At 36.7% G+C, this 25,699-nt stretch overlaps 1 protein-coding gene across 1 annotated transcript; it reads left to right on the top strand.

Moving 5' to 3' along the window:
- Nucleotides 1–2,581: 2,581 nt before the first annotated feature.
- LOC127802807 (pentatricopeptide repeat-containing protein At3g49170, chloroplastic-like) lies at nt 2,582–5,647 on the top strand. Its single transcript, XM_052338841.1, has one exon. It carries the CDS (start codon nt 2,623–2,625, stop codon nt 5,188–5,190), a length of 2,568 nt encoding a protein of 855 aa, XP_052194801.1. The 5' UTR covers nt 2,582–2,622; the 3' UTR covers nt 5,191–5,647.
- Nucleotides 5,648–25,699: the final 20,052 nt, after the last annotated feature.

The raw sequence follows: 25,699 nt of genomic DNA on the forward strand, positions 1-25,699 counted from the left end.
GTACACAGTCTCTAGATTTTGGCATTTTAGCTTGAATAGCCATTGAACTTTATTTTTTTACCAAATTGATTCTTAAATTTTTTTCAAAATTTCCAATACATCCTTTCACAAAAAAGGATGTTAATCAAACTAATTAAATTATGTTAAAATTATTCTTTATTTTTATTTAATTTAGTTTAATTAAGGTTGTTTCTTTGATTGAAGTATCTTGGTTATTTTTGAAAAAAGTTCAAAGACCAATTTGACAAAAAAATAATAATAATAATTAGACTTCCAATCAAGGCCGGCCCAAGGCCCAGTGGAACCTAGGCGAAAATAAAATTTTTTTAGGAGGGTGGGGCGTTGTATTTTTTGAAGGCCCCCAATTATTATTTTTTTTTTAGGGGGGAGATGGTTTGTTATCTCAAGTTATTACTGTATTTTACTGTGTGTGGGGGGGGGGGGTTGCTGTGTTTTTTGGGGGGCTCAAATTTAATTTTGGCTGCTACATTTTACTTAGGGGATGTATTTTTTGGGGCTCAAATTTTGGCTGCTGTATTTTATTTTGGGGGCTGTATTTTTTAGGGGGCCCCAAATTTAGCTGTTATATTTTACTTTGGAGGGGTGTATTTTTTGGGGGTTGTATTTTTTTTTTGGGGGGGGGGGGGGCTGTATTTTTTTGGGGGCTCAAATTTGACTGCTGTATTTTACTTTGCAGGGGGTGTATTTTCTGGGGGCTATATTTTTTTTTTTGGCCCCAAATTTGACTACTGTATTTTACTTGGGTGGGGTGTATTTTCTGGGGGCTGTATTTTACTTTGGGAGGGGGGTGTATTTTCTGGGGGCCCCAAACTTTTGGGGGCCCTTGGGCCGGCCCTGCTTCCAATCAAAGTTTCAAAAGTTCAAGAAATATTTAAGGCAGAAATCTAAAGATTAAGAATATTCAATCAATTTATTTAATGTCGTTAATAATATAGATGTTTCAGAACTAATTTGAGAAAATTTAGAGATCTACTTGATAAAAATGTTTACATCAAATACTCAAAAATTAAGAATTGTATTATAAGTCTTGTTCAACCAACTTACTCATATTAATTAAGTTTTGATGATTAACAAAAATATTTTTATGATATAAATGTATTCTCTTTCTCATGAAAAAAGTAAATTTATTTTGAATTAAAAAAATTATTTTTAGATATATTTTCTCTTACTCATGTAAAAAGTAAATTTATTTTAAATTAAAAAAGATTATTTTTAGACATTTTTTCTTATTTTAATCATTTATATCTCAAAAGCTTATAATTAAATTTTCAAATATTGATTTCTCTTGTAAAAAGTAAATTTATTTTAAATTAAAAGTGAGACATATTTTCTTCTTGTTTGAGAAAGACTAAACATTTTTTGAATTTCAAACTTCATATTAACCCTTTTTTTAATAGCTAGTATGTTTGGAAAATGTATATATATATAGGGTAAGTATGAAGACTCAAGTAAAACAAACTTGATAAAGCATTCAACCAAAAGTGAGAAGGTTTGAAGTATTGGAAGTGTGCTGATTGGTGGAATTCTCAATCGTTGGTGACTTGTTTGTAATTGTCTTTGGTTGTAAATTTGTTATTTTTACTCGTTTGTTGTGTGAGGGGATTATATTTGCTAATAGTATGCTAGCGGTTCTTGCTTAAGTAAGGATTATATGTTGGTTCTAGTTTCAATTAAAAGATAGTGTTGATTCTTCCTATTAGAAGTTCAAACTAAGTTTTGAGAGCCTCAAGCTAACTCTTGAGAGAGAGGATTAGCCTCTTTAGAGCCGAACCTTTATAAATATTTTTTGTTCCTTATGATTGTATGATTTTATTGTTATCAATCATACTGTAATTACTACATATTAAAATCATAAATTTAACAATTTTTAAAAGAGTTAAAATTATTAATTTTTTTAAAAAACTCAATTCACCCCTCTTGGTATTTTTCTGAACAACAAGTCTATCCTTTTTTTTTAAAAAAAGATTGAACCTATTTATTTCTAAATTTTCATAGCAAGAGTATTTTGAAAATTGAATGGTCAGACAACTGAACTGGAAATTTGCAAAAAAAATGATTGGATTTATGGAATACATTGATTAGATTTTTTATTTTTATGTTTTATATATATATATTTTTAAATATTTAAAAATATAATAATAATTTATTATATATATCATTTTGATAATATTTGTTTTGTCTAATTTTTTTATTTATAATTTAAATATTTGATCATGAATTTTATTTTACTTTTATCATACATTTTTGTTAATATTATTGTAAAAGTTTTTTAATAATAGGATAATTAAATGTTATATGATAAATATAAATTTTAAAAAATTTTATATCATAATTTTAATTAATGTGTTTATTTTGTTTTGTAAAAATACATACCAATTAGTCCTAATTTAATCTCAAATTTCCAATCCAACCACTAACAGTACATTACTGTCATTATTTTTTTATAATTTATGTATTGATATGTTATATATTTATATTAATATAATATAATATATATAACGTATTAATACATAAATATTATAAAAAAATTATCATAACATAGCTTGGAATGCTTCGCAATTTTGCAGAGAGGACCGTCCGACAGCGAGGGAGAGATTTGCAATGATCAATCTCTCTCTTCCATCACCTGCCAAAGTGGTTCCACCTTCCTTCCAATCTCCCCGTCGAAGCACCTCTTCGTCCTCCAACCAAAGCTTGAAAATTGCCGACTTCGAACCCTTCAAGGACCGTCTGATCCGTTTGGCCAATGTGGGCCGCCTCCACCAGGCAATGTCGACCATTGATCTCATGGCCCAGCGAGGCCTCGCCCCTGACCTCCTCGCCTACTCCGTCCTCCTCAAATCCTGCATCAGAACTCGTCAATTTGATCTGGGTAAGAAGCTCCACGCCAAGCTTTCCGCCTCGGGGCTTGTCCTCGACTCGGTCGTGCTCAACTCGCTCATCACCTTGTATTCCAAATGCGGTGATTGGGTCATGGCCAGCGCCATCTTCCAAGGCATGGGTGACCGTAGAGACTTGGTTTCCTGGAGCGCGATGATTTCGTGCTTTGCGCATAATGGTATGGAAATGCGAGCAGTAGCTGCATTCTGGGATATGGTTGAATGTAGGGAGTACCCAAATCAATTTTGCTTCTCTGCCGTGATTCAGGCGTGTTCGAACGCCGAAAATGCTTGGATTGGGAAGGTGATGTTTGGGTTTGTGATAAAGAGCGGTTACTTTGAGTCTGATGTGTGCGTTGGTTGTGCTTTGATAGATTTGTTTGCGAAGGGTAGCGGTAAACTAAACTGTGCAAGGGAAGTGTTTGATAGAATGCCTGAGAAAAACTCAGTTGCTTGGACTTTGATGATAACTAGATATTCTCAGCTGGGTCGACCGAGAGATGCAATTAAGTTGTTTGTGGACATGGTAGCGAGTGGCTATGTGCCTGACCGGTTTACTTTTAGCAGTGTCGTTTCTACTTGTGCGGAGTTAGAGCTGCTCTCGCTTGGGCAGCAATTGCATTCTCAAGTTGTCAAGTACGGACTGGCTTTGGATGTTTGTGTTGGCTGTAGTTTGGTGGACATGTATGCAAAGTGTGCTGCAGACGGGTCCATGGTTCACTCGAGGAAGGTTTTTGATTTGTTGCCAAAACGTAATGTTATGTCTTGGACTGCATTTATTACAGGGTACGTGCAGAGTGGATGGAATGATAAGGAAGCCATTGACCTTTATTGTGGGATGGTTGAGGATCAAGTTTTACCCAATCATTTCACATTTTCCAGCCTTCTCAAGGCATGTGCTAATCTCTCCGACCCAGCTGCAGGTGAACAGATTTATGCCCATGCAGTGAAACTTGGTCTTGCATCAGTTAATTGTGTGGGAAATTCTCTTATTAGCCTGTATTCTCGTACTGGTAGGATGGAGGATGCCCGGAAAGCTTTTGATATTCTAGTAGATAAGAATTTGGTTTCTTACAACACAATTTTCAATGAGTATGCCAAGGGTCTGGATTCTAATGAAGCCTTGGAACTCTTTAATCGAGTTGAGGATATTGGTGTTGGAGCTGATGCTTTCACGTTTGCTAGTCTCTTGAGTGGAGCTGCAAGCATAGGTGCAGCAGAAAAGGGTGAACAAATCCATGCTCGGTTACTAAAAATGGGGTTGGGGTCAAACCAATGCATATCTAATGCTTTGATATCTATGTATTCTAGATGTGGAAACATTGAAGCTGCATCTCAAGTTTTTGCCAAAATGGAAGATCGGAATGTGATATCATGGACATCTATCATTACAGGTTTAGCAAAACATGGTTTTGCGGCATTGGGATTGGAAATTTTCCAAGAAATGCTTGTAGCGGGTATAAAACCAAACGAGGTCACCTATGTTGCTGTTCTATCAGCTTGTAGCCATGTGGGTATGATCAATGAGGGGTGGATGCACTTCCACTCAATGTACAAAAAACACAGGATAAGCCCAAGAATGGAACACTATGCATGTATGGCTGATTTGTTAGGAAGATCAGGCTACCTAGAAGAAGCCATTAAGTTCATTAACTCAATGCCATGCACAGCCGATGCTTTAGTTTGGCGAACGTTGCTTTCTGCTTGTCATGTTCATGGAGCTACTGAGCTTGGAAAACATGCTGCTGAGATGATTATTCGGCAGGAACCAAATGATCCGGCTGCACATATTTTACTATCAAATTTATATGCTTCAGCAGGTCAATGGGATGATGTAGTAAAAATTAGAAAAAACATGAAAGAAAGAAATCTGGTTAAGGAAGCAGGCTGCAGCTGGATAGAGGCAGAAAATATGGTGCATACATTTCATGTCGGGGATACTTCTCATCCTCGAGCACGGGAAATCTACGAAGAACTCGATCAATTGGCCATCAAGATAAAGAAGATGGGTTATGTTCCTAATACAAACTTTGTTCTTCATGATATTGAGGAGGAACAAAAGGAGAAATATTTGTTTCAACACAGTGAGAAAATTGCTGTGGCATTTGGTCTTATAAGCACATCAAAACCAAAACCTATTAGAGTATTTAAGAATCTTCGAGTCTGCGGAGACTGCCACAATGCTATGAAGTACATATCGATGGCAAGAGGGAGAGAAATTGTATTGAGGGATTCTAACCGTTTTCACCATTTCAAAGACGGGGCCTGCTCTTGCAATGATTATTGGTGATGATTTATTTATTAGTTAATTTGAAGCAATGAAAATGGCAGGTTTTGCAGTCCTAGATGTTTTATTGGTAAGCCTGAGCCAACCGGGCGTTTCCTTCTGCTGCTCGCATGAAGACCTATAAGCTAAACTCAAAAATAAAACCAGATCCAACGACAGGTACGACGTTGGTAGTTGGAGAGGAAGTGTTGGTGGCGGTTGCCAATTGCAGCCCGCGAAGGTGCCGCCATGTCACTGTCTAATAATCACAAGGTAAATTTTTTATTTTTTATTGACTTTGGGCTGTAATTATCTGACACTACGGATGAGGCCTTGGGTTTTCCTTTTTCTTATTCTAGCTTGGCAGGAGCCACATAGGTTTGTTATTAAGTATGTGAGCCAAGGCAAGAGATAAAAATAAAATAAAAGTTAAAATTTATATAGCTAACTCAGCCTAATAGAACAAACACTTGGTATGGTATTGTTATAGTTTTTATTTATTTTGTTTGGAGTAATTTATTGAAAAAGTCTCTGAAAACAAGATGAAATTGTGCTTGCAAAAATTGAAATCTCTTAAATAAGTGAAATCTTTGTGGCACTCTCATCATATTTAAAAATCTCGTTATTTATCATCACTTAAAAAGAATAAATAAAAAAGAGAAGAAAAAAAGAAATTAGATCCTAGTTTCCATAGAGTAAGTTTCGCACAAGGGCACTCTCATTCATTTTGGCTGATATAAGTTTCCCACAAGGGCAATAAGTTTAAAAAATACATAATTGGTTGTGCACAATATGTTCCACCTTTTGACTATGATTTTAGACTATGTTTGAAACTTGTGGGAGAGACCAAGAAAAATACAAAGTAAGATAACGAGGCATTGGAGAGAGACTGATTTCATTCTGCATCAATTAAAGTGACGTGATTTCGATTGAGAGATCAGATCCCAGCAAAAAAGTATGCTATTTTCAAGTTTTTCAATTGCTTTTGGCTATCAAACAAACAACAACAACAATTCTAAATTTTGGCTTTTCACTTAAATAGCATTTATTAAAATGAACAAGATAAAAGAGTATCAAGATAAAATTAAAATATTTTTTAGATCAAAATATGAAATTATTAAGATAAAATTAAGAAACATTTCAAGATTTATATCACATTATTTGTTAAATTTTTTAGAATTCATTGAAAATTGTACTTTTTTTTTCATATGTTTGTTAAATACGTAAAATAAGTATCAAGATAAGAGTTTTTTTTATCAAAATATCCCTCTTACCAAATTCATTCAAAATTGTATGTTAACATTAACAACAAATTTATTATTGTTGTTGCTCGATTACAACAATAAATTTGTAGAAAGGAAACATTCGATGGATGACTCTCATGTGGCGTATTCGAGCGATGGATGACTCACTTGGGAGATGGATGACTTTTTCAGACGATGGGCAACATGTGGATTATCCAAACGATGAGTAATTATCGAGAGAAATGAGTGAGTCTTCTTGGGTGGAGCGACAACGATGGATGAGTTTCTTGAAGGTAGTAATAGCAATGAATGAGTCTCTCGGGAGTAACAACAGCGATGGATGAGTCCTTTGACTAGGTTGAGAGCGATGGATGACATATTCAAAAAAGAAGATAGAATAGGGACACAGGTGAGGATCCTTGTGTAGACTTTTCAATACTTAAGTTAGTTTCTCCAAAATGTAAAATAGTCGAAAGCAAGAGAGAGAGATATGAGTGTGAGAGATTGCATACCGAATAAGGGGAAAAGACCCCCTATTTATAGTGATGAGAGGGGTATTCATGTGTCAAGTGACCCAATTTTCTCAGCAAGCATTCTGAAGGCGATTTTGACTGAGTCTTGCAGGGTTATCGGCGCAAAGGTGCAAGCACGCAAGCGCGAGCACGAAAGCGTGCATTAGGCTCCCCTAGGGACTTCTCTCGGGGGTGTGCAATACTGCCGAGAAAGGTCTCTCAGGGGTGTGAAAGTACCCCCGAGAGACATCTCTCAAGAGTGGAGGCGCCCTTTTTCTTTGGGGCCACGCTGCTGCGTGGCAGTAGAAGGGGGGAAGCAGCCATGTGGCCATTGTGTGGCTGCTTCATGCAGCCTAGGGCCCCCCCCTTCTTGGCTGCACAAAGCAACCAGGCATGGGGTCACCCCTTTTAGCTGCATGAAGCAGCCAGGCCTCCCACGCGGTGATCTGCCACATGGCATTTCTTCTTTTTGATCTTTTATTTATTTTTTATTATTTTAGTGGGCATAACAATTATCAAAATAATGTTTTATGATTAATGTGAATTGTTAAAAATTAAAAATAGTGTCTTATTTTCTAAATTCATGTTCAAAAATAGATTATAAAAAGACTAGAAATAATTATTAGTGGAATTACAATAATTCCACATAGATAATTAAAAATTACCAAAACATATTTTCATAATAGATAATAAAATATAAAATTAAATAAAATAATTTAAAAAATCAATGAAAGAAATTTATATTAGATAATAAAATATATATATATATGGAGAGAAATTTAAATTTTAAAAATTGGTGAAAGGAATAATGTCATTTAAATTTTAAAAATATCAAAACATATGACAATTTAAAAATGTATTAAATGACATTAATTATAAGATTTAAATAAATAAGTTCTTTTAAAACCAACTTTATTGTAAAAATAAGATTTAATAAATTTAAATTTTAAAAATATATCAAATGATATTAATTATCCTACAAAAGACCTATGGGTAATTTAGGTTTATTTATAAAATGTCAGATAAATTTATCTGTAAAAAGTCAGATAAGAAGTTATATGAGGATTTTTTCAAAAAAGATCAGATAAATTTAACAAATTTGTTAAAAAGGACAAATATTCAGAATGTTTTCGATATCTAATATTTTCCATTCTAAATCTAATGCTTACGTACATAATAAAATAGATTATATAATACTAAATATAAAAATTCATTTAAAAGAATTTTATATAAAATTATTTTATGAATACATGTCACAATTCAAATTCATTCTCATTTATTCCAAACACAGTGTAAAGATATTGAAAAACCAAGTAAATTAAAGTTCAATAATATTCAATAGCATTTTGAGAATCGAATAAAATTGATAGATCAGACCAGTTGAATTAAGAACCGGCCAAGAAATTGGTTTAATTTATGGCAAAAAATCATTTATTAAAAAATTGATTAATTTTTTACGAGAACCATGTTTAAACTAATGAATCGATCCGAGTTTCTTGAGTAGATCAAAACTTTTTAATTTTAATTTTATCTTTTATTTTATGTATTAAAAATATAATAATAATTTGAAATATTTAAAATGAGTTAATTTATATTATTAACTTTTTGTTTTTCATTCTTAATTTAAATATTTAATCATGTATTTTACTCTACTCTCTTCATAAGTTTATATTAATATTATTATAAAATTATTTTAAGTGTAAAATAATTAATATTACTTATGCACTTTTAAATATATTAATTATTATGTAATAAATTTTATTTTTAAAAATTTTATATTAAATAATTTTATTCTACTTTATTAAAAAAAAATTCAATTGAACCTCAATGCTGCTATTAATTATTAAACAGTGAATTTCTCTCCGCTGACTTGGGCCTCGACCCAATTCTCCCAACACTCGTATTCAGTATATTAGTATATTTTTTCCCTAGCGCATGGTACGAGGTCTAAATCCGGCGTTCGAGACTGTTAAACCCGACAGGTGTCTTCCGGGTCCCCCACGCTTCACCGGACGGGTCAAACATTTTGGTACGCCAAAAGCAAAAGATCCCCTCTCTCAATGTCAAGCAGCCACGTAACCGCTTCTAGGTGCACCGGGGCCCACTTTCCCGCCGAACCAAATCACTTAACCCAAGATCCGAGCGCCACGTTTCCACCCCACCAATTCCAGCCGCACACGTCTCCCGGCGAAGATCCATCTCACGATGCGGTTTCCCGTGCGCCCCTCCCACGTGGCATCCATCCACTGGATCCGCCCCACCTTAAATGCCTTTTCCATTTTCATGCCGTCCCTCCCTTCTTCTGCAATTTTATTTGAATCATCATCGCTCATCGCATTCCCCAGATCATCATATGTATTGGTATTGCGCTTCTTCCACTTTTCTATCTCATGACGACCGGCCTGAGGCGTGAGCCGCCGTCCGCGGCTGTCGGCGCTTTGCGTGGAATAGCGCTGTCTCGTTCCGGCGTGATATGTCGGTACAGCGTGAGACGAGCGCAGGCTCGCCGGAAAAGGTTGGGCATCCGGCGGCTAGAGCTTTCGAGTCAGGTCGCCGGCGGTAGCGGCAAAGTTATATCTAGTGAGAAGTACTCCAAGAATACGGAATCTGAGCGCAGAAAGAGAGATTCCTTAGATTCTAACCGTTTAGAATAGGGTTGGTTTACTCCTTAGATTGAAGTACAATGAACAATTTTGGCACTTCCCTCAAATAAAATTGAACAATTGTCTGAGTTCTAACAATATCAATACAGCATATATCATAACCATTAACGTGATCTTGAGCCTAAAATTATAATATATATTTTTAAAAAAATATAATAATTAATTTAATCCTAATTGGCACTTTACTCAAAAATTTTAGATACAAATACAACGCATGTTGAATCCCACAAAAAGGATCACATCCTGACCTAAACAATCAATTATATTAGTCTCTTTTATTAGGTTTTCGTGTTAATATGATATTATAATTAAATTATTTTTTTAGTGTGTATATGAATCTTTAATGGATATATATATAGTACGATTAAAATAAAAATTAATTTTCATTTAAATTGATTCAAAATATTTATTATAATTAAATAATAATATTAATAATAAATTATAATATTTAATTATTTTTTTAGTGTGTATATGAATCTTTAATAGATATATATATATAGTACGATTAAAATAAAATTTACTTTTCATTTAAATTATTTAAGTAGCATGAACAAACCACAAACCAACAGCCTATTTAAAATGAACAGATTCTAAAAAGTTTTGTGGAATTAATTTTAATTTCAAATATTTCATGTTGGGAATGAAAAAAGGAAAATTGTTCCTTTCAATTCCACGAATTCAATTATATGGAATCGAATATAATTAAATCAAATTAGATCAAAATTGATGGAATTTTTAAATAAATTTCACAAAACTTAAACAAGCAAGCAAATTTTATAGATAAAACTATCCCTCACTAACTTTTTCTTTTCCAAATGAAGGTTTAATTTCAAATGCATTCCACACACAAATTTATAAAATTTAAGTGAATTTTATATTATAAATTAAAGAGGTAGTCGGTGTAAATAAAAAATAAAAAATGTTAATAATATTCATTGAGTTATCATTGTTAATTGTAGTTTAGTTTTTATTTATTTTTAAATAAAATAATTTTTTTCATACATATACGTTTCTTAAAGTTATTTGTTTTCCTCGCTAATCACTAAGGAAGTGGTGTTTTACGTGCTACAATGACAACCTCCGTCTCCATGGTCTTATTTTAAACTAGACTTGTGTAATATCCCAACATTAATAAAAGTGTAAATTAAGTTTAATTAAATAATTAATATGATATAATTTTGTGTGGTTGTGTGCAGGTGCGTGGAAGCTGTGGAATGGCCAGTGGCCATATTTTTCAAAGTGAGCAGATGAGAGACAGGGGGAGGGGCAGAGAGTGAGCAGAGAGTGAGATAGAGATCAGGCGAGGGGGATGAAGAGAATGAGATCGGGTGAGGGGGAGAGTTTAGCCGAGAGGGAGAGAGATAGAACGAGGGAGAGAGAGAGGCTCGGCAACCATGGAAGCTGCCGAGTGAAGCTCGGCCATGGCAGCCGAGCAACCAATAGCGGCGGCGAAGGCGGAGCAGCGGCGGCAACGGGCTCGGTGGCGGCCGGGGAAGACGGCCACGATGGCCGGCGTCGGGCAGAGGTAGCCGCGGAGGCAGCTGGGCATGGCCGCGAGCTGGTGCGGCGCCATGGGGAAGAAGAATAAAGCAGCGACCGCGGGAAAGGAAAGGAAGAAGAAGGAGAAGAAGAAGAAGGAAGGGAGAAGAAGAAAGGAAGAAGAGGAAGAAGAAGAAAAAGAAAGGAAGAAGAAGAAGGAAAGGAAAGGAGAAGAAGACGTTGCAGGAGCAGGGACGCAGAGAAGAAGAAGAAGAAGAAGAAGAAGAAAGAAAAGGAAGAAATTAAGAAAAAATAAGGGATTTTGGAATTATTTCGGTGTAGAAAGTGATCAGGTACGTGGGTAAAAATTAGTAGAAGTATTACGTGTTTAAATTATAAATTTTTCGCGATTAAAATTAATTAATTTGAGTCCCGATTGTGCTATTTGCTAGGAAATGATTTAATTTGCCTCGGGAGCTCGAGTGAGGTCAGAATCAGCTGATTTCAGGCAAGTTCCTAATCCTTTCCTCGTACTCTTTAATTCCTGTGAGAAACCATGTGATTTCTCATATTTTATACCCTCCCTTCGTCTGTTTCGGCTCGTTTATTAATTATGGAATTTTGAGTCGTTTGATTTAAATTTAATTTATTAAGCTGACTTCGAGGATTTTATTAGCGTGATTTAATTTAAAATAAACATGAGACTCGTTGAGATATTAATTGTGGCGCGCTTACGTGGGATTTTAAACGGCTAAATTAATTATATTACACGGTAGATTTATTTAATTTAAACTACGATTTTATTTATTGCCAGTAAACGTTTTACTTCGCAACGGGAGTGCAAGAAAGAGAAGAAACGGCCGTGTAAAGGCAAGTTCTTAACCCCCTCTTCTTGATCTTTAATTCCCGTGAAACACCCCGTGATTTCCTGTACTTTATTCTCTCCCTTACTTTAATTCGGCTTCTAACCTTATTTGTTAAATTATTATTCATTTGTTCTAATTTAAATTAAATTCGAGGCTTCTATAATTTTATCCGTTGTGAGCCTACGGGGGTTTGTACCGCCCCCACTCCTTTCGGGAATGATGCTGAACCAGTTTGGGGACTAGGTTCCTAGACGTGAGGGTTTAATTACGATTTTATTGGGTTTACTTACAGTTTTTCTCAAATTTATTTATGGTTCGGTTAGAGCTATCGAGCAGTGGGGCAAGGGTCGGTTGTTGGTGACGTTGGGGAAGACTATGGTACGGCCCTGATGTGGACCGTCGGGTGGACACCCCTAGTCACTGGCCGTTGACCGGTGCCGGGCACTGTTGACTAGCTCTGCCAGTATGTGATTTACTGCATGATTAGATACATTGTATCACTGTTCATGATTTGATGTGCACATGGGTACGGGATGCATATTGGGATATCCATTTATTGAGAATGCTTGGACACGGACATTCTAGTTTGGTTAGGTTGCATCTAGCGCGAGCATATGCATGGCGTGCGGTTTACTATGTGGGCGGAGCATGGCCTGATGCCTGGATGTATGGGCGCCTTGTATCACGTTGATGCTCACTACGCCATTGCATTTCTATGTGCATTGCATGGATACTGGTAGTATTTAGTTCTCGGACGGGAGTACCGTTCCGAGGGAGCCTATGGCTCGGTTGTCGGGAGTACCGACGGATACAGGTGACAGGAGTACCGGCCTGGGACAGCGCGCGCAGGTTTGTGGAGACATTTGTTGCCTTTCAGGACAGCAGCAGGTTGGTATGGGACTTGGGTGCCAAGTGTCTTATGTGGGCCCCAAGGACCGGTATGTGCTTTTATTATGCTATTGAGCTATTGTGTTGTAGCGTCTCATGGCTTGTGTGTACCTGGGGTTTATTCTGGGGTGAGATTTCTGGTTTTGTGTAGCCTTCAACCTTTTCTTCCTTATGCTTGCTGAGTCTCTCGACTCACCTTGCTTTCCATCATTCCAGGTAGTGGCGGCGTGGGCCATAGCAAGGGAGTCAACTTTAACGGCAGAGTCGGTGTGGTGTACAGGCAGTCTCGTCAATCCCTATCCACTCTGATGTCTAAGTAGAATTTACTCTATTATTTCGTACTGTGCCAGGTGTTTTCTCGAGTCTTGTGTATGTCGGCACAGGAGTTTGTGTTTATTTATTTATCTTGTGACCGCTGTGTTAGCGGGGTACCCATAGTGCATGCATGTCTTGAGCTTTGCTTTCGCTGTTCTTATTTTCGTGTATGCATGCCGGGGTGGTCTTTGTCTCTGTGTTTATTACTTTTCTCCTCCCGTAGGCGCTCCCGTTCGGGTAGTCCTGGTGGTTGGGGATATCCGGGCGGGGGTGCTTACATTGTGCGCCATTTACTCTATTATTTCGTACTGTGCCAGGTGTTTTCTCGAGTCTTGTGTATGTCGGCACAGGAGTTTGTGTTTATTTATTTATCTTGTGACCGCTGTGTTAGCGGGGTACCCATAGTGCATGCATGTCTTGAGCTTTGCTTCCGCTGTTCTTATTTTCGTGTATGCATGCCGGGGTGGTCTTTGTCTCTGTGTTTATTACTTTTCTCCTCCCGTAGGCGCTCCCGTTCGGGTAATCCTGGTGGTTGGAGATATCCGGGCGGGGGTGCTTACAACTTGGATGGGGCACTTCAATCTAGCGCGTGGAGTGATGTATGACCATTGTGGTTGTTGCTTCGGCACATTTGATGGATTATGTTATTTGCATTAAGGCCTGGGCCCTTTTTTCGAGAAGGTTTACGTATGGCAGTAGATATTGCTAGAAATAAACAGAATACAATGATGTACAAATTAAGATAACAATATAACAAAATAAATAATAGAACAAGAGAAAATACAATAAAGCATGAAGGAATGATAGCTGCAGAATAGAATATCGAATCCGACCAACGCACGCAAAAGAAAGCCTCTTATTCAACAAGCTTACTCATTATTCTACTTGTAAATCTATATAAATATTAAGAGGCTATATTGCTTTTCTAATGTGGGATTAGAGCATTTCTTTAACATTTTTCCAACTTAACCAATATATTTTAAGTACTAATTTCTCATTCACATATTTATCATTTTGGATATGTGAATATATCAAATCGATTTCCTTATGACGAAAAATAAGAATTCACTTCGATCCGATTAAAATATTTAATGAGTCCACTTAAATTTAGTCTTAATATGACATGCCTCATCGTTCATTTGTGCCAATTTTTCAACGGATATAGGGGTGGATTATTTAGGCATTGAGGAGATTCTTTTGAGTTTGTTTAAATGATCTCATATTTTAGTTTCACATAGTCTTTATATTTAGTTTATTGTTGATCTAATAAATTATCGGTAAACAATAGTCATTCGACACGTATTTAGAGAAACATTATGTGATGCCCCGGCCCTACTAACAAGTGCCACCATAACCTACACTATAACCCCAGCTTGTTCAAAGGACAGTTATGCTCATGTCAATATAAAACTTTAAAATAATATGGGCGTCCTGGGTGGGGTCCAGACTTCGCCGCCTTCAATCGGAGAGAGCTCAGGAGTTAATTGTGAGGACAACGGAAACTCACCCGAGCCTCGTCCCTAATTAGGCCCTTGGAGCACAAATCCAATTTCAAACAAATATCAACAAGTCTAATAAATTATTTCAACCACCAAACATAATTAAACATATCCCAATTTTCGGCCGTAGCCGACAAGTACAAGTTCCCTACCCTGCTGGGTTTACTCATAGTGAGAACCTTAACTTGGTTCCGGTTTACTTTAGGTTAAGCCATATCCGACACTCATAGTTAACACACAGCAGTTATATTACATTATTGACATTCGGGGTTAACCCACACCCCCACGGTTAATAGTCGTTGCCAACTGGAGGCTCATCTATCAGCACCACCTTTTCTTTCTCGGATCCCGAGCCACCTGTTGGGTTAATGGAAAAATACAGGGGTGAGTCCCGAGGACTCAGTAAGGGTAATATGAGTTGCAGTAAATTAAAATGCATGACAATTATAGAATAATGTGGAGTGCATCATGCATGCTGGCCTGTCCACCTCACTCAAAATCAGATTTTGGTGACCCCACTGATTTCATTTAGGACCCTATCTCAAGACTTACACGGCCTAAATCTACAGCCCCATGCCTAGACACTTCTCTCACAATCTAATACAAGCCATGTCAAAATAAATTTACACGCAAACCATATTAAACCTTACCATGCGTTAATCTCGAGCTGCGCGTTAGTTTCACATTCCAATTTCCTATATAATTTATAAAATATAAATTATTTAATTAAACGCGTAGTAAATTTTAATTATCGCCGATACATCGCTAATTAATTTAGCTAAACATGCGACTGATTCACAAATAGCACTATTAAATAAATTTAAAACATTTTTATACCTCGCATACACACACGGGTAGAGTTTCGGCGCGTTAAAAATTATAGAGCGTTATAGCAGTGAAATCACTGCTATTTATAGGCGCCAGGAGAGAGCAAATCGACTAAGGGGAAGGAAAATTGGCTGCCAAAGGGTCTCTCGCATGCTGCCACGTGGCAGCAAGGGAGAAGGGGTGGGTGGCGCATGGCCGCCCACGCGGCACGGCCAGGGGTGCGCGCCTTGCGCCCTGGCCGCGTGGCTGAGCGTTATAGCGTGGCTTCCGATCGCACAGCCTCTCCCTCACACCGGCCACAGACCGCCGTCGCCCCCCTACACAACTGCTCAGACCGCCATCACCCCATCGCCAGCCGCTCGCACCGCCTCGCCCTTACCCATCGTCGCTCCTTCTTTCTCTTTCTCCTTTCCCCCTCCCCTTCTTTCTCTCTCTCTCTCACTCTTTCTTCTCATTTCTCGTTGTCATTGCCACCGACACAACCGCTTCAACTGATGTCTGTCGCCATGAACGCTATCGCTAACACCTCCATCTCCTCTCTCTCTCTCTCTCTCTCGGTCTCTGTTAAACCTATATAAATATATGATATATAATATTATATATTATTTACATAATATTTATTTTCTTATCTATTTATATTACTTGAAATATGATATTATGATTTTGTTTAACTTTAAATATAATTTGTAATTATTATAAAATATAATATTAAAATTGTGTATAAATTTACATGTAATTTTAATTCAAGCAATATAAATAAATAATAACATACAAATATACATAATTATTTATATATAAAATAATTATAAAATACATAAAATTTTATGTGTTGTATGAATGATAAGAGAAAAAATATAATTAGAATTATAAATTATTTAAACTTGTTATTCTAAATAAGTGGAAGTGGAGAATACTGAACAAAATAAATAAATAAATTTATTTGACTTTTCCGTTGTCTTGGGTGGGGGGAGGGGAGAATTTTCTAGTGAAATTTATGGCGTTGATTTAACAAGAGTCTTTTCTTATCTTTTATCTATTTTGTTACTTTTAAAAATTTTAGTTTATAAGATATTAAAACTTTTAAGAGTATAATTTAACTTGTTATTTTTAAAAATTTATTTTGTAATTTTATTTTATTTTTAAGTTATAAAATACAAATTAAACTATAAACCATAATATTATTATATTTATCACAATATACTTATATTTTTTCTATTTATCAATCATACAAAAAATATTTGAACTCAAAATATATTATATATTTTTATTCTTGTTTAGTCTATATTTTTATTTAAAAAATATGTATATTTAACCCAGTTATATTCTAATATATTTTTAGTAAATATATTATATATTTGTGTTAGTGACCCAGAGAGAGAAGGGGGAGATGGAGGTGTTGGCTGCAAATGGCAGAGGCGGACGTCGGCAGCGGAGGCGGACCGTGATGGAGGCGTTGGATGCGTCGGTGAGAATGGGCATAGAGAGAGAATGAGGCGAGATAGGGGGGATGGAGGTGTCGGCCGCGGAACAGCGAAAACAGAGACGGACAACGACTGGATTTAACAAAATATAAACCACAACTCTGAAACAACCGCCTCCATAGAAATGGCAAGGATTTATAATGTATGAACTCCGAGAACAACAGCCTATGAAGATGTAAACAAAACCATATATAAACACCTGTACACACTACCAGTTTGTCTTGTAGTGCCATCATCATACACAAAACAATCTATCCTCCAGAATTTATAAGCCAGAACCTCAAATACCTCACAATCAAATAAAAAAAAATATAATCTTAATTTTTTATTTTCACAACAAAATTATCAACAGCAGCAACACATCAAAAAAACAACCAACCAAGTAAATAGAAAAACTAAAACAGAAAAAAGAAAAATATATAAATGTATGTGCGGGTGATGTAAGCACCCCCACCCGGATATCCCAGCCGCCCGGACTACCCGAACGGGAGCGCCTACGGAAGGAGAAAAGAATGAGACACCAGACAAAGACCACCCCGGCATGCATACACAAAAAATAAGAACAGCGGAAGCAAAGGTCAAGACATGCATGCACTATGGGTACCCCGCTAACACAGCGGTCACAAGATAAATAAATAAACACAAACTCCTGTGCCGACATACACAAGACTCGAGAAAACACCCGGCACAGTACGAAATAATAGAGTAAATTCTACTTAGACATCAGAGTGGATAGGGATTGACGAGACTGCCTGTACACCACACCGACTCTGCCGCTAAAGCTGACTCCCTTGCTCGGACCTACGCTGGCACTACCTGGAATGATGAAAAGCAAAGTGAGTCGAGAGACTCAGCAAGCATAAAGAAAAGAAAGGCTGAAGGCTAAACATAAACAAAAACTCTCCCCAAAATAAACCCCCAGGTACACACAAGCCATGAGACGCTACAACACAACAGCTCAATAGTATAACAAAATAAAAGCACATACCGGTCCTTGGGGCCCACATAAGACACTTGGCACCCAAGTCCCATACCAACCTGTCGCTGCCCTGAAAGGCAACAAATGTCTCCACAAACCTGCGCGCGCTGTCCCAGGCCGGTACTCCCGTCACCTGTATCCGTCGGTACTCCCGACAACCGAGCCATAGGCTCCCTCGGAACGGTACTCCCGTCCGAGAACTAAATACTACCAGTATCCATGCAATGCACATAAAAATGCAATGGCGTAGTGAGCATTAACGTGATACAAGGCGCCCATACATCCAGGCATCAGGCCATGCTCCGCCCACATAGTAAACCACACGCCATGCATATGCCCGCGCTGGATGCAACCTAACCAAACTAGAATGTCCGTGTCCAAGCATACTCAATAAATGAATATCCCAACATGCAACCCGTTCCCATGTGCATATCAAATCATGAACAGTAATGCAATGCATCTACTCATGCAGTAAATCACATACCGGCAGAGCTAGTCAGCAATGCCCGGCACCGGTCAACGGCCAGTGACTAAGGGTGTCCACCCGACGGTCCACATCAGGGCCGTACCATAGTCTACCCCAACGTCACCAACAATCGACCCCTGCCCCACTGCTCGATAGCTCTAACCGAACCATAAATAAATCTGAGAAAAACTGTAAGTAAACCCAATAAAATCGTAAATAAACCCTCACGTCTAGGAACCTAGTCCCCAAACTGGTTCAGCATCATTCCGAAAGGAATGAGGGCGGTACAAACCCCCATAGGCTCACAACAAATAAAATGCTAGAAGTCTCAGATTTAATTTAATTAAAACAAATGAATAATAATTCAATAGATAAGGCTAAGTGCCAAAACAAAGTAAGGGAGAAGACTAAATACGAGAAATCACAGGGTCTTTCACGAGAATTGAAAAGCACGAGGAGAGGGTTAGGAGCTTGCCTTTACAAAACCGTTTCTTCTCTTTCTTGCACTCCCGCTGCGAAGTAAAACGTTTGATGATTATTAATAAAACCCTAACTCGCATTAATTAAATCTAACAGTGTAATATAAATAATTTAACCGTCTAAAATTCTACGTAGGCACTCTGTAAATAAAATCCCAACGAATCTTAAATTTAATTTAAATTATATCACACCAATAACATTCTCAATGTATATAATTAATTAATTAATTTATAATAATAATAACTCACCTATATGCACATACGGCTAGCTTTCCTTAATTGTTCTTTCATTTCAATTTCATTGGACTCACCACTGATTCACACTCACTTTGATTACACATATATACATACGGCACACTCACTGCCTCACAAATCCTCACAATCAAATTAATATACACACACAAAGCTCATCACTTGCACACAGTGCACTCGTGTAGATATATATACATATATATATATTTATACAACAAATTATTACACATAACAAAGCATAATCACCCAAACTAAATAAATCAAACTTTTAATTAAATTCTAACCGAGCAAAATTATTAATACATAATTATTTACTTACCTGGCTAATTAAAATCCATTTAAACCAAGTTTAATCTTGGTTTTCTCCTCAAAAATGGCCTTACGCGCACTGATCTTTTTCCCCCAAATTTCCTCGCTGCTTTCTGCTTCTAAAATGGCCGAATTTGGCCTTAAATCAGAGCATAACGAAGGCTGCTCGCGTAAAATAATTGGGCGGCTGGGAACGCGCCACGTGGTGGCCGCTGGGGCAGCCGCTGAAGGCTTCACCGCCTTTCCGAAACGACGCCGTTTTGGGCGCCTGAGATTTAATAAAAATCAGCAAAACCAGCCTTGTGCGCGCCCAGCCTACCTCGAACCCGCGACCTCACAATCCTCCACGTGCGCGCGCACCACCAGGCTATCTGCTACCTTTGATTATATATGCGCACCAATTAGTTTTAAAGTGAACTCAGTCCCAATTTCGCAAATCACCTTTTAACCCCCACTGTTTCCTTAAATCACATACACACCCCTATATTTCTTTTATTTTTTTATTTCACTTATACCTCCATAGATTCCAGAAAATATACTAAATTAATTTACTTTCATTTTTTTTTTATTTCCATAAATATTCTCAAATAAATTAATTAAATACATAAATTTCTTATTTTCTCAAAATACACAAATTATTATTTATCTTCCTAAATCTCCAAATACCCAATAAATTGACATTCCCTTTTAACCCACAAATATTTAATAAACATCATAGATACAATAGTTAATAATTATTAACCATTAATTTCCATAAATGCAAGAATTAAATAATTACCTTATTTACTTATTTTCTCAAAATAACATAAGTAAATATTTTCTCTTAATTTCTCAAATACTCCATAATGACGTCAAACGCCAAAATTAATAATCACTATTTATTTCCCAAATTTTTGGGATGTTACAGGTGAACAGCAGCAACGGGTAGCCATCTGAGCAGCGATAAGGAGTCGGTGGTGGGGAAGGGACGACGGCAGTCTGTGGCCGGTGGTGGGGGCAAGGCAGTGCGACTGGCAGAGGGAGGGGAGATGGCGGACGGTGCTCGTGACGACGGACTGTGCTCGCGACGGAAGGGAGACAGTAGACTGTGCTCGACTGGATAGGGGTGACGACGGTGCTTATCGCGGTGGCGGGGCAAGGGTTGGGCAACGACGGACGCTACAACCAGCAGTGTGAGTTTGAGAGAAAAAGTGGGGGGGGGGGAGAGAGAATGGGTTTGAGAGATGGTGGTTTTGAGAGAAAGTGAGTGGGAGAGAGACTGTGGGTTTGAGAGATGGTGGTTTTGCGAGAGAGATGGTGGTTTGAAAATGGGCGATAAAGATGAAAAATTAATGCCAAATTCTCGCGATATTTTGACAATATTTTGACATCAAAATATCGTAAGAATTTGGAGTTGTCCAACTTTCAGTCCAAGTTTCAGTTCGTGTAGCATTATCCTTGCAAAATCTGCTCGTCAAGTAAAAAAAAAAATAAAATAGGGAGTCAAATTAAGATTTTTAGGTCCAACACAGCTGGCTATAGTCAATTTTTCTTGCTAAATATTTGACAACCTTGAAAAGCCTCGCCACAGTTAGTGATCAAAATCTCCTTGCCATCTCTCCCCCCACCCCTTAGCAACCATCAATGTGAGACGAGTTGCAGGTGAAGGCAAAGGTAAAATTAGCTGGAGAAGAGACGTTGAAGAGGCGACGATAGTAGATTCAATGAAGACGGCCAAAGAAGACGAGTTGCAGGCGTGATAGACGAGCAGAACGACGATATCTTAGTCGGTGAGGAGCAGATCGAGAAAAAAATGGGTTTGTCATTTTAGGGAATTTTTTTATTTATTTTTGTATTAGATAATTGATATTGTGTATTTGGTTATTGATTTGTGTATTTAATTATTAATTTTGTATATGTGTGTATTTGATTATTTTGTACATTTAATTATTAATTTTGTTTATGCGTGTATTATTTTATGTATTTGATTATTAATTTGTGTATATGATTATTGATTTTGTGTATGTGTAAAAATTATAGATAAGATAAAATAAATAAAATTAAAATTTATTAATAAATAAATAAAATAGAGAGTGATTGTTACCATCAATGTTTTTGAGATAAAATTAAAATAAAAAATAAATTATTTATAATATAATTTTGAACCAATTTAACTTTCCGTTAGTCAGCCAACATGGAAACTAATTTAACTTTCAGTCTTATCATTTCCTTTTTCTGTTTTGATTCCTTAATCCTCCTAAGACCTAAAAATGACAAAAAGCTCATGCATTAGGTAGCCCTTTTGTTTACGGTGGTGATTCAATTCTATACCTTCAAGAATTTACGTATTTTCTTTACAATTTTTATTATTTTTTACATTTATTATTTTTTCATTTTGTGCTTAAATGGGAAAGAATGGGGAGAATAAGAATGCAAAATGGGCAAAAAAAATGTTTAGGATAAATTAATATTAGTTTATTTTCAATTAATATTTTTAAGTAAAAATTTCTTGATTTTGAACATGTTTTCTTGCTCTAAAATTGGTTTCATATTTGATACAAATGAATGCATCTTTCATTTTTTTAGTTTTTAGTAAAAAAAAATATACAAAACACAGAAATAAAAATAGTAGATGGAAAGTAGAAAACATTTTTTTTTACAAGTAAATAGTCTCTTATCTTCTTAGACCCAACTCAAGGGGATAGGGCCACCTAAAAAACGAGGGCCTAAAATTATTAATTATTTAAAATTTATTTATTTTTTATTTTTTGTGATACAAAATCATTAATTCTATTTCATGATAATTTTTTTAACGAGCCGTTAGTGGGTCTAAGAGTTATTAATATTTTATTTATGAGCATTGAAAATTTTACCTCTATTAAATTAAATGTGAGAAATATTTTATGTAGCAAATGTATGTAAATAAATTATGTGTTAAATTAATGGATTAAGTTGCCCATTTGGCCTATGTATTAGTGGGTTGTGTTTTAATTAAATGGAATTGATATTGATTGGGACTAGGATGGAAATGGGCCACTTGAAATTTGACCATTGAAATGGGCTTTGAGCCCATGTATTTGAAGTGGTATGTATTAATGAGTAATGAAATAAATGAGAATGATATAAGTTGGGCTTTGAAAATTGGTTAGGCCCATGTGAAACTTTGTTGTATTAAATGAAGTTATAAAGTTGGCCCATTGGGTCAAGTATGTGTTGAATTATTGATTTGGGCTTAAGCCCAATTGCAAATTGTGTTTTAAATTAAATGAAAATGAGAATTGTGTCAATTGTTAAAAATGGGCATACTTCATGAATAAAGGTGAGGGTAAAAATGGAGATTTGTACAATTGGTTTGATAAAAAAATTGAGAAAGATATAAGAAAATGCAAAATGACCAAGAAGGGTATGAGATATTTGTGTGTGTGTATTTTATGTGGAGGGCAATGTAACATTTCGCTTTCCAGGGCGTGTTATAGCTTGGGACAATTCTAGGACAATAAACTTTTTTTTCTTTCAAATTAATCCTAAACCATATTATTCCTCGAATCCGTCCCAGAATTCTCATATATTTATCTCGAAAGAGAATTATTATACACATCAAATGCGGAAACAAGAATCGAATCTAATATCTTAATATGGATCATAAATCAATTCTTACATCATCGTTCTTCAACATAACTTTATACAAAGCATAAGTTCTTATCCAACATTAACCCTAAACAAGGTTATACATTATCATTCCTCAAAACGTTCAGAATTTAAAGTAGCAGAACTTAAATACAAGGGCTACATAACATACATTTCATTCCTCATGCACTATACTAAATGCCATTTCATGCCTCAATTATCCTCGTATCTGCTATAATCTCCATCTGGAATGTTTGAATATTCCAAGGGCAAAGTCCAAGTTAGATGATGAATCATCTAAGTAAGGGTACAGAAAACATATTTCGTGCATGAATGCAATGTCTTACTCATCGTAGGTGTCAACTGTACCCCTCATGCTACCTACCATTTTTGCGGCCACCTCTTTTGAAGTCGGGGTGTATGGGTGCACCCTTGGTAAATCAGCGGTACCAGTTCGTACTCCCTACGGCCACAATGCGCGTGATCAATGATATCAACGTGTACATATACATTTCATAGCATGTCATGTATGCAGTCTACGTGATGGATACATATCCGAGCATGTTAACATGATGAAAACATTTTCGAGGAACATAAATCACTTACAAACCAAACATTTTCCATAAAACTAAATTCAATTGGGAAGTACTACTTATCTTCTCAAGCTTACCGGGTATCTCGATATCCGTGCCTTGCCTCGAAATACGTGTATCGTCTCAATTTATGTACCGACCTCAAAATTCGCACAAATCACTTCAACTTAAGTCTCAAAGCAATCTAATCACCACATTTATTTAAATAAGTATTAAAACCTATTTTTTCATAATTTCTGGCATTTTCTTTAATTTTCTTTCTCTTTCTTCCTAATTTTCCTCAATAAATCCAAACTAAATATTTTTCAAATTTTTTCTCAAATATTTCACTACGACAATTCATAAAATAATATTCTTGAATTTCTGAAATTTTTTAAGGAATTTTACTTACCTTGACTTAGCCTCTCCGACTTCCTCAGTATGCGTGTCATATTCCTTAATTGTGTGCCCAAAGCAAAAATCTCCGGGATATCCATAAAACTCTATTTCCTATTTTTCAGAATTTTTTTCCACATTTCCTCTATTTTTTTCTATTTTTTCTTTCATTTTTCTTTTCTTTCCTTTTCTTTTCTTTTTTTTCCCCCTCATTCTTCTTCCTCCCAACCAGCCGGACTACCTGAACGGGAGCACTTACGGAAGGAGAAAGAATGAGACACAAGACAAGAACTACCCTGGCATGCATACACAAAAATAAGAACAATGGAAGCGAAGCTAAACACATACATCCTCTACGGGTACCCCGTTAATATAACGGTCACATGATAAATAAATAAATAAATATAGACTCTTGTGCCAACATACACGAGACTCGAGGAAAGACCTGGCACAGTACAAAATAATAGAGTAAATTCTACTTAGACATCAGAGTTGATAGGGATTGACGGGTCTGCCTGTACACCATACCGACTCTGCCGCTAGAAGTTAACTCCGCTGCCCGGACCCACGCTGCCGCTACCTGGAATGATGGAAAACAAGGTGAGTCGAGAGACTCAGCAAACATAAGAAAATGAAGGCTGAAGACTATATAAATCCAATAAACTCTTCCCAGAATAAACCCCCAGGTACACACAAGCCATGAGACGCTACAACACAATAGTACAGCATAATAAAAGCACATACCGGTCCTTGGGGCCCACACAAGACACACGGCACCCAAGTCCCATACCAACCTGCCGCTGCCCTAAAAGGCAACATAAATCTCCAACAAACCTGCGCGCGCCATTCCGGGTCGGTACTCCCGTCACCCGTCCATGTCGATACTCCCGACACCCGAGCCATAGGCTTCCTCAGAACGGTACTCCCGTCCGAGAACTAATAACTACCAGTAGCCATGCAATGCACATAGAAATGCAATAGCGTAGTGAGCATCAACGTGATACACTAGCGCCCATACATTCAGGCATCAAGCCATGCTCCGCCCACATAGTAAACCACACGCGATGCATATGCCCATGCTGGATGCAACCTAATCAAGCTAGAATGTCTGTGTCCAAGCATACTCAATAAATGAATATCCCAACATACAACCCGTACCCATGTGCATATCAAAGCATGAATAGTAATATAATAAAACTATACGTGCAGAAAATCACATACTGGTAGAGCTAGTTAGCAGTGCCCGGCACTGGTCAACGGCCAGTGACTAGGAGTGTCCACTCGACGGTCTACATCAGGGCCGTACAATAGTCTACCCCAACGTCACCAACAACTGACCCCTACTCTACTGCTCGATAACTCTAACCGAACCATAAATAAATCCAAGAAAACCATAAATAAACCCGCACGTCTAGGAACCTAGTCCCCAGGCTAGTTCAGCATTATTCCCAAAAAGAGTGGGGGCGGTACAAACCCCCGCAAGCATTTACAGAATTAAACCCCGGTAGTTTCTTATTTAATTTAATTTAATAAAATTCACATAATAATTAACTCCAACATCCACAATTAATTTCTATAACCATATCGGGTTGAGGGAGGATATAGAATTCATAAATCGAATGAGAATCACAAAGGAAGTAGAAAGCTTGCCTTAAATTAACTGTTCCCAGTGTTTATATGCTTGCTCACCGTCAAATTA

The sequence above is a fragment of the Diospyros lotus genome, chromosome 1 (assembly GCF_014633365.1).
Source record: "Diospyros lotus cultivar Yz01 chromosome 1, ASM1463336v1, whole genome shotgun sequence".
NCBI classification, from domain to species: domain Eukaryota; kingdom Viridiplantae; phylum Streptophyta; class Magnoliopsida; order Ericales; family Ebenaceae; genus Diospyros; species Diospyros lotus.

Bases quoted from the DNA above. Each gene is read 5' to 3' on its own strand.
- LOC127802807 (XM_052338841.1), top strand. From the start codon at position 2,623: ATGATCAATCTCTCTCTTCCATCACCTGCCAAAGTGGTTCCACCTTCC.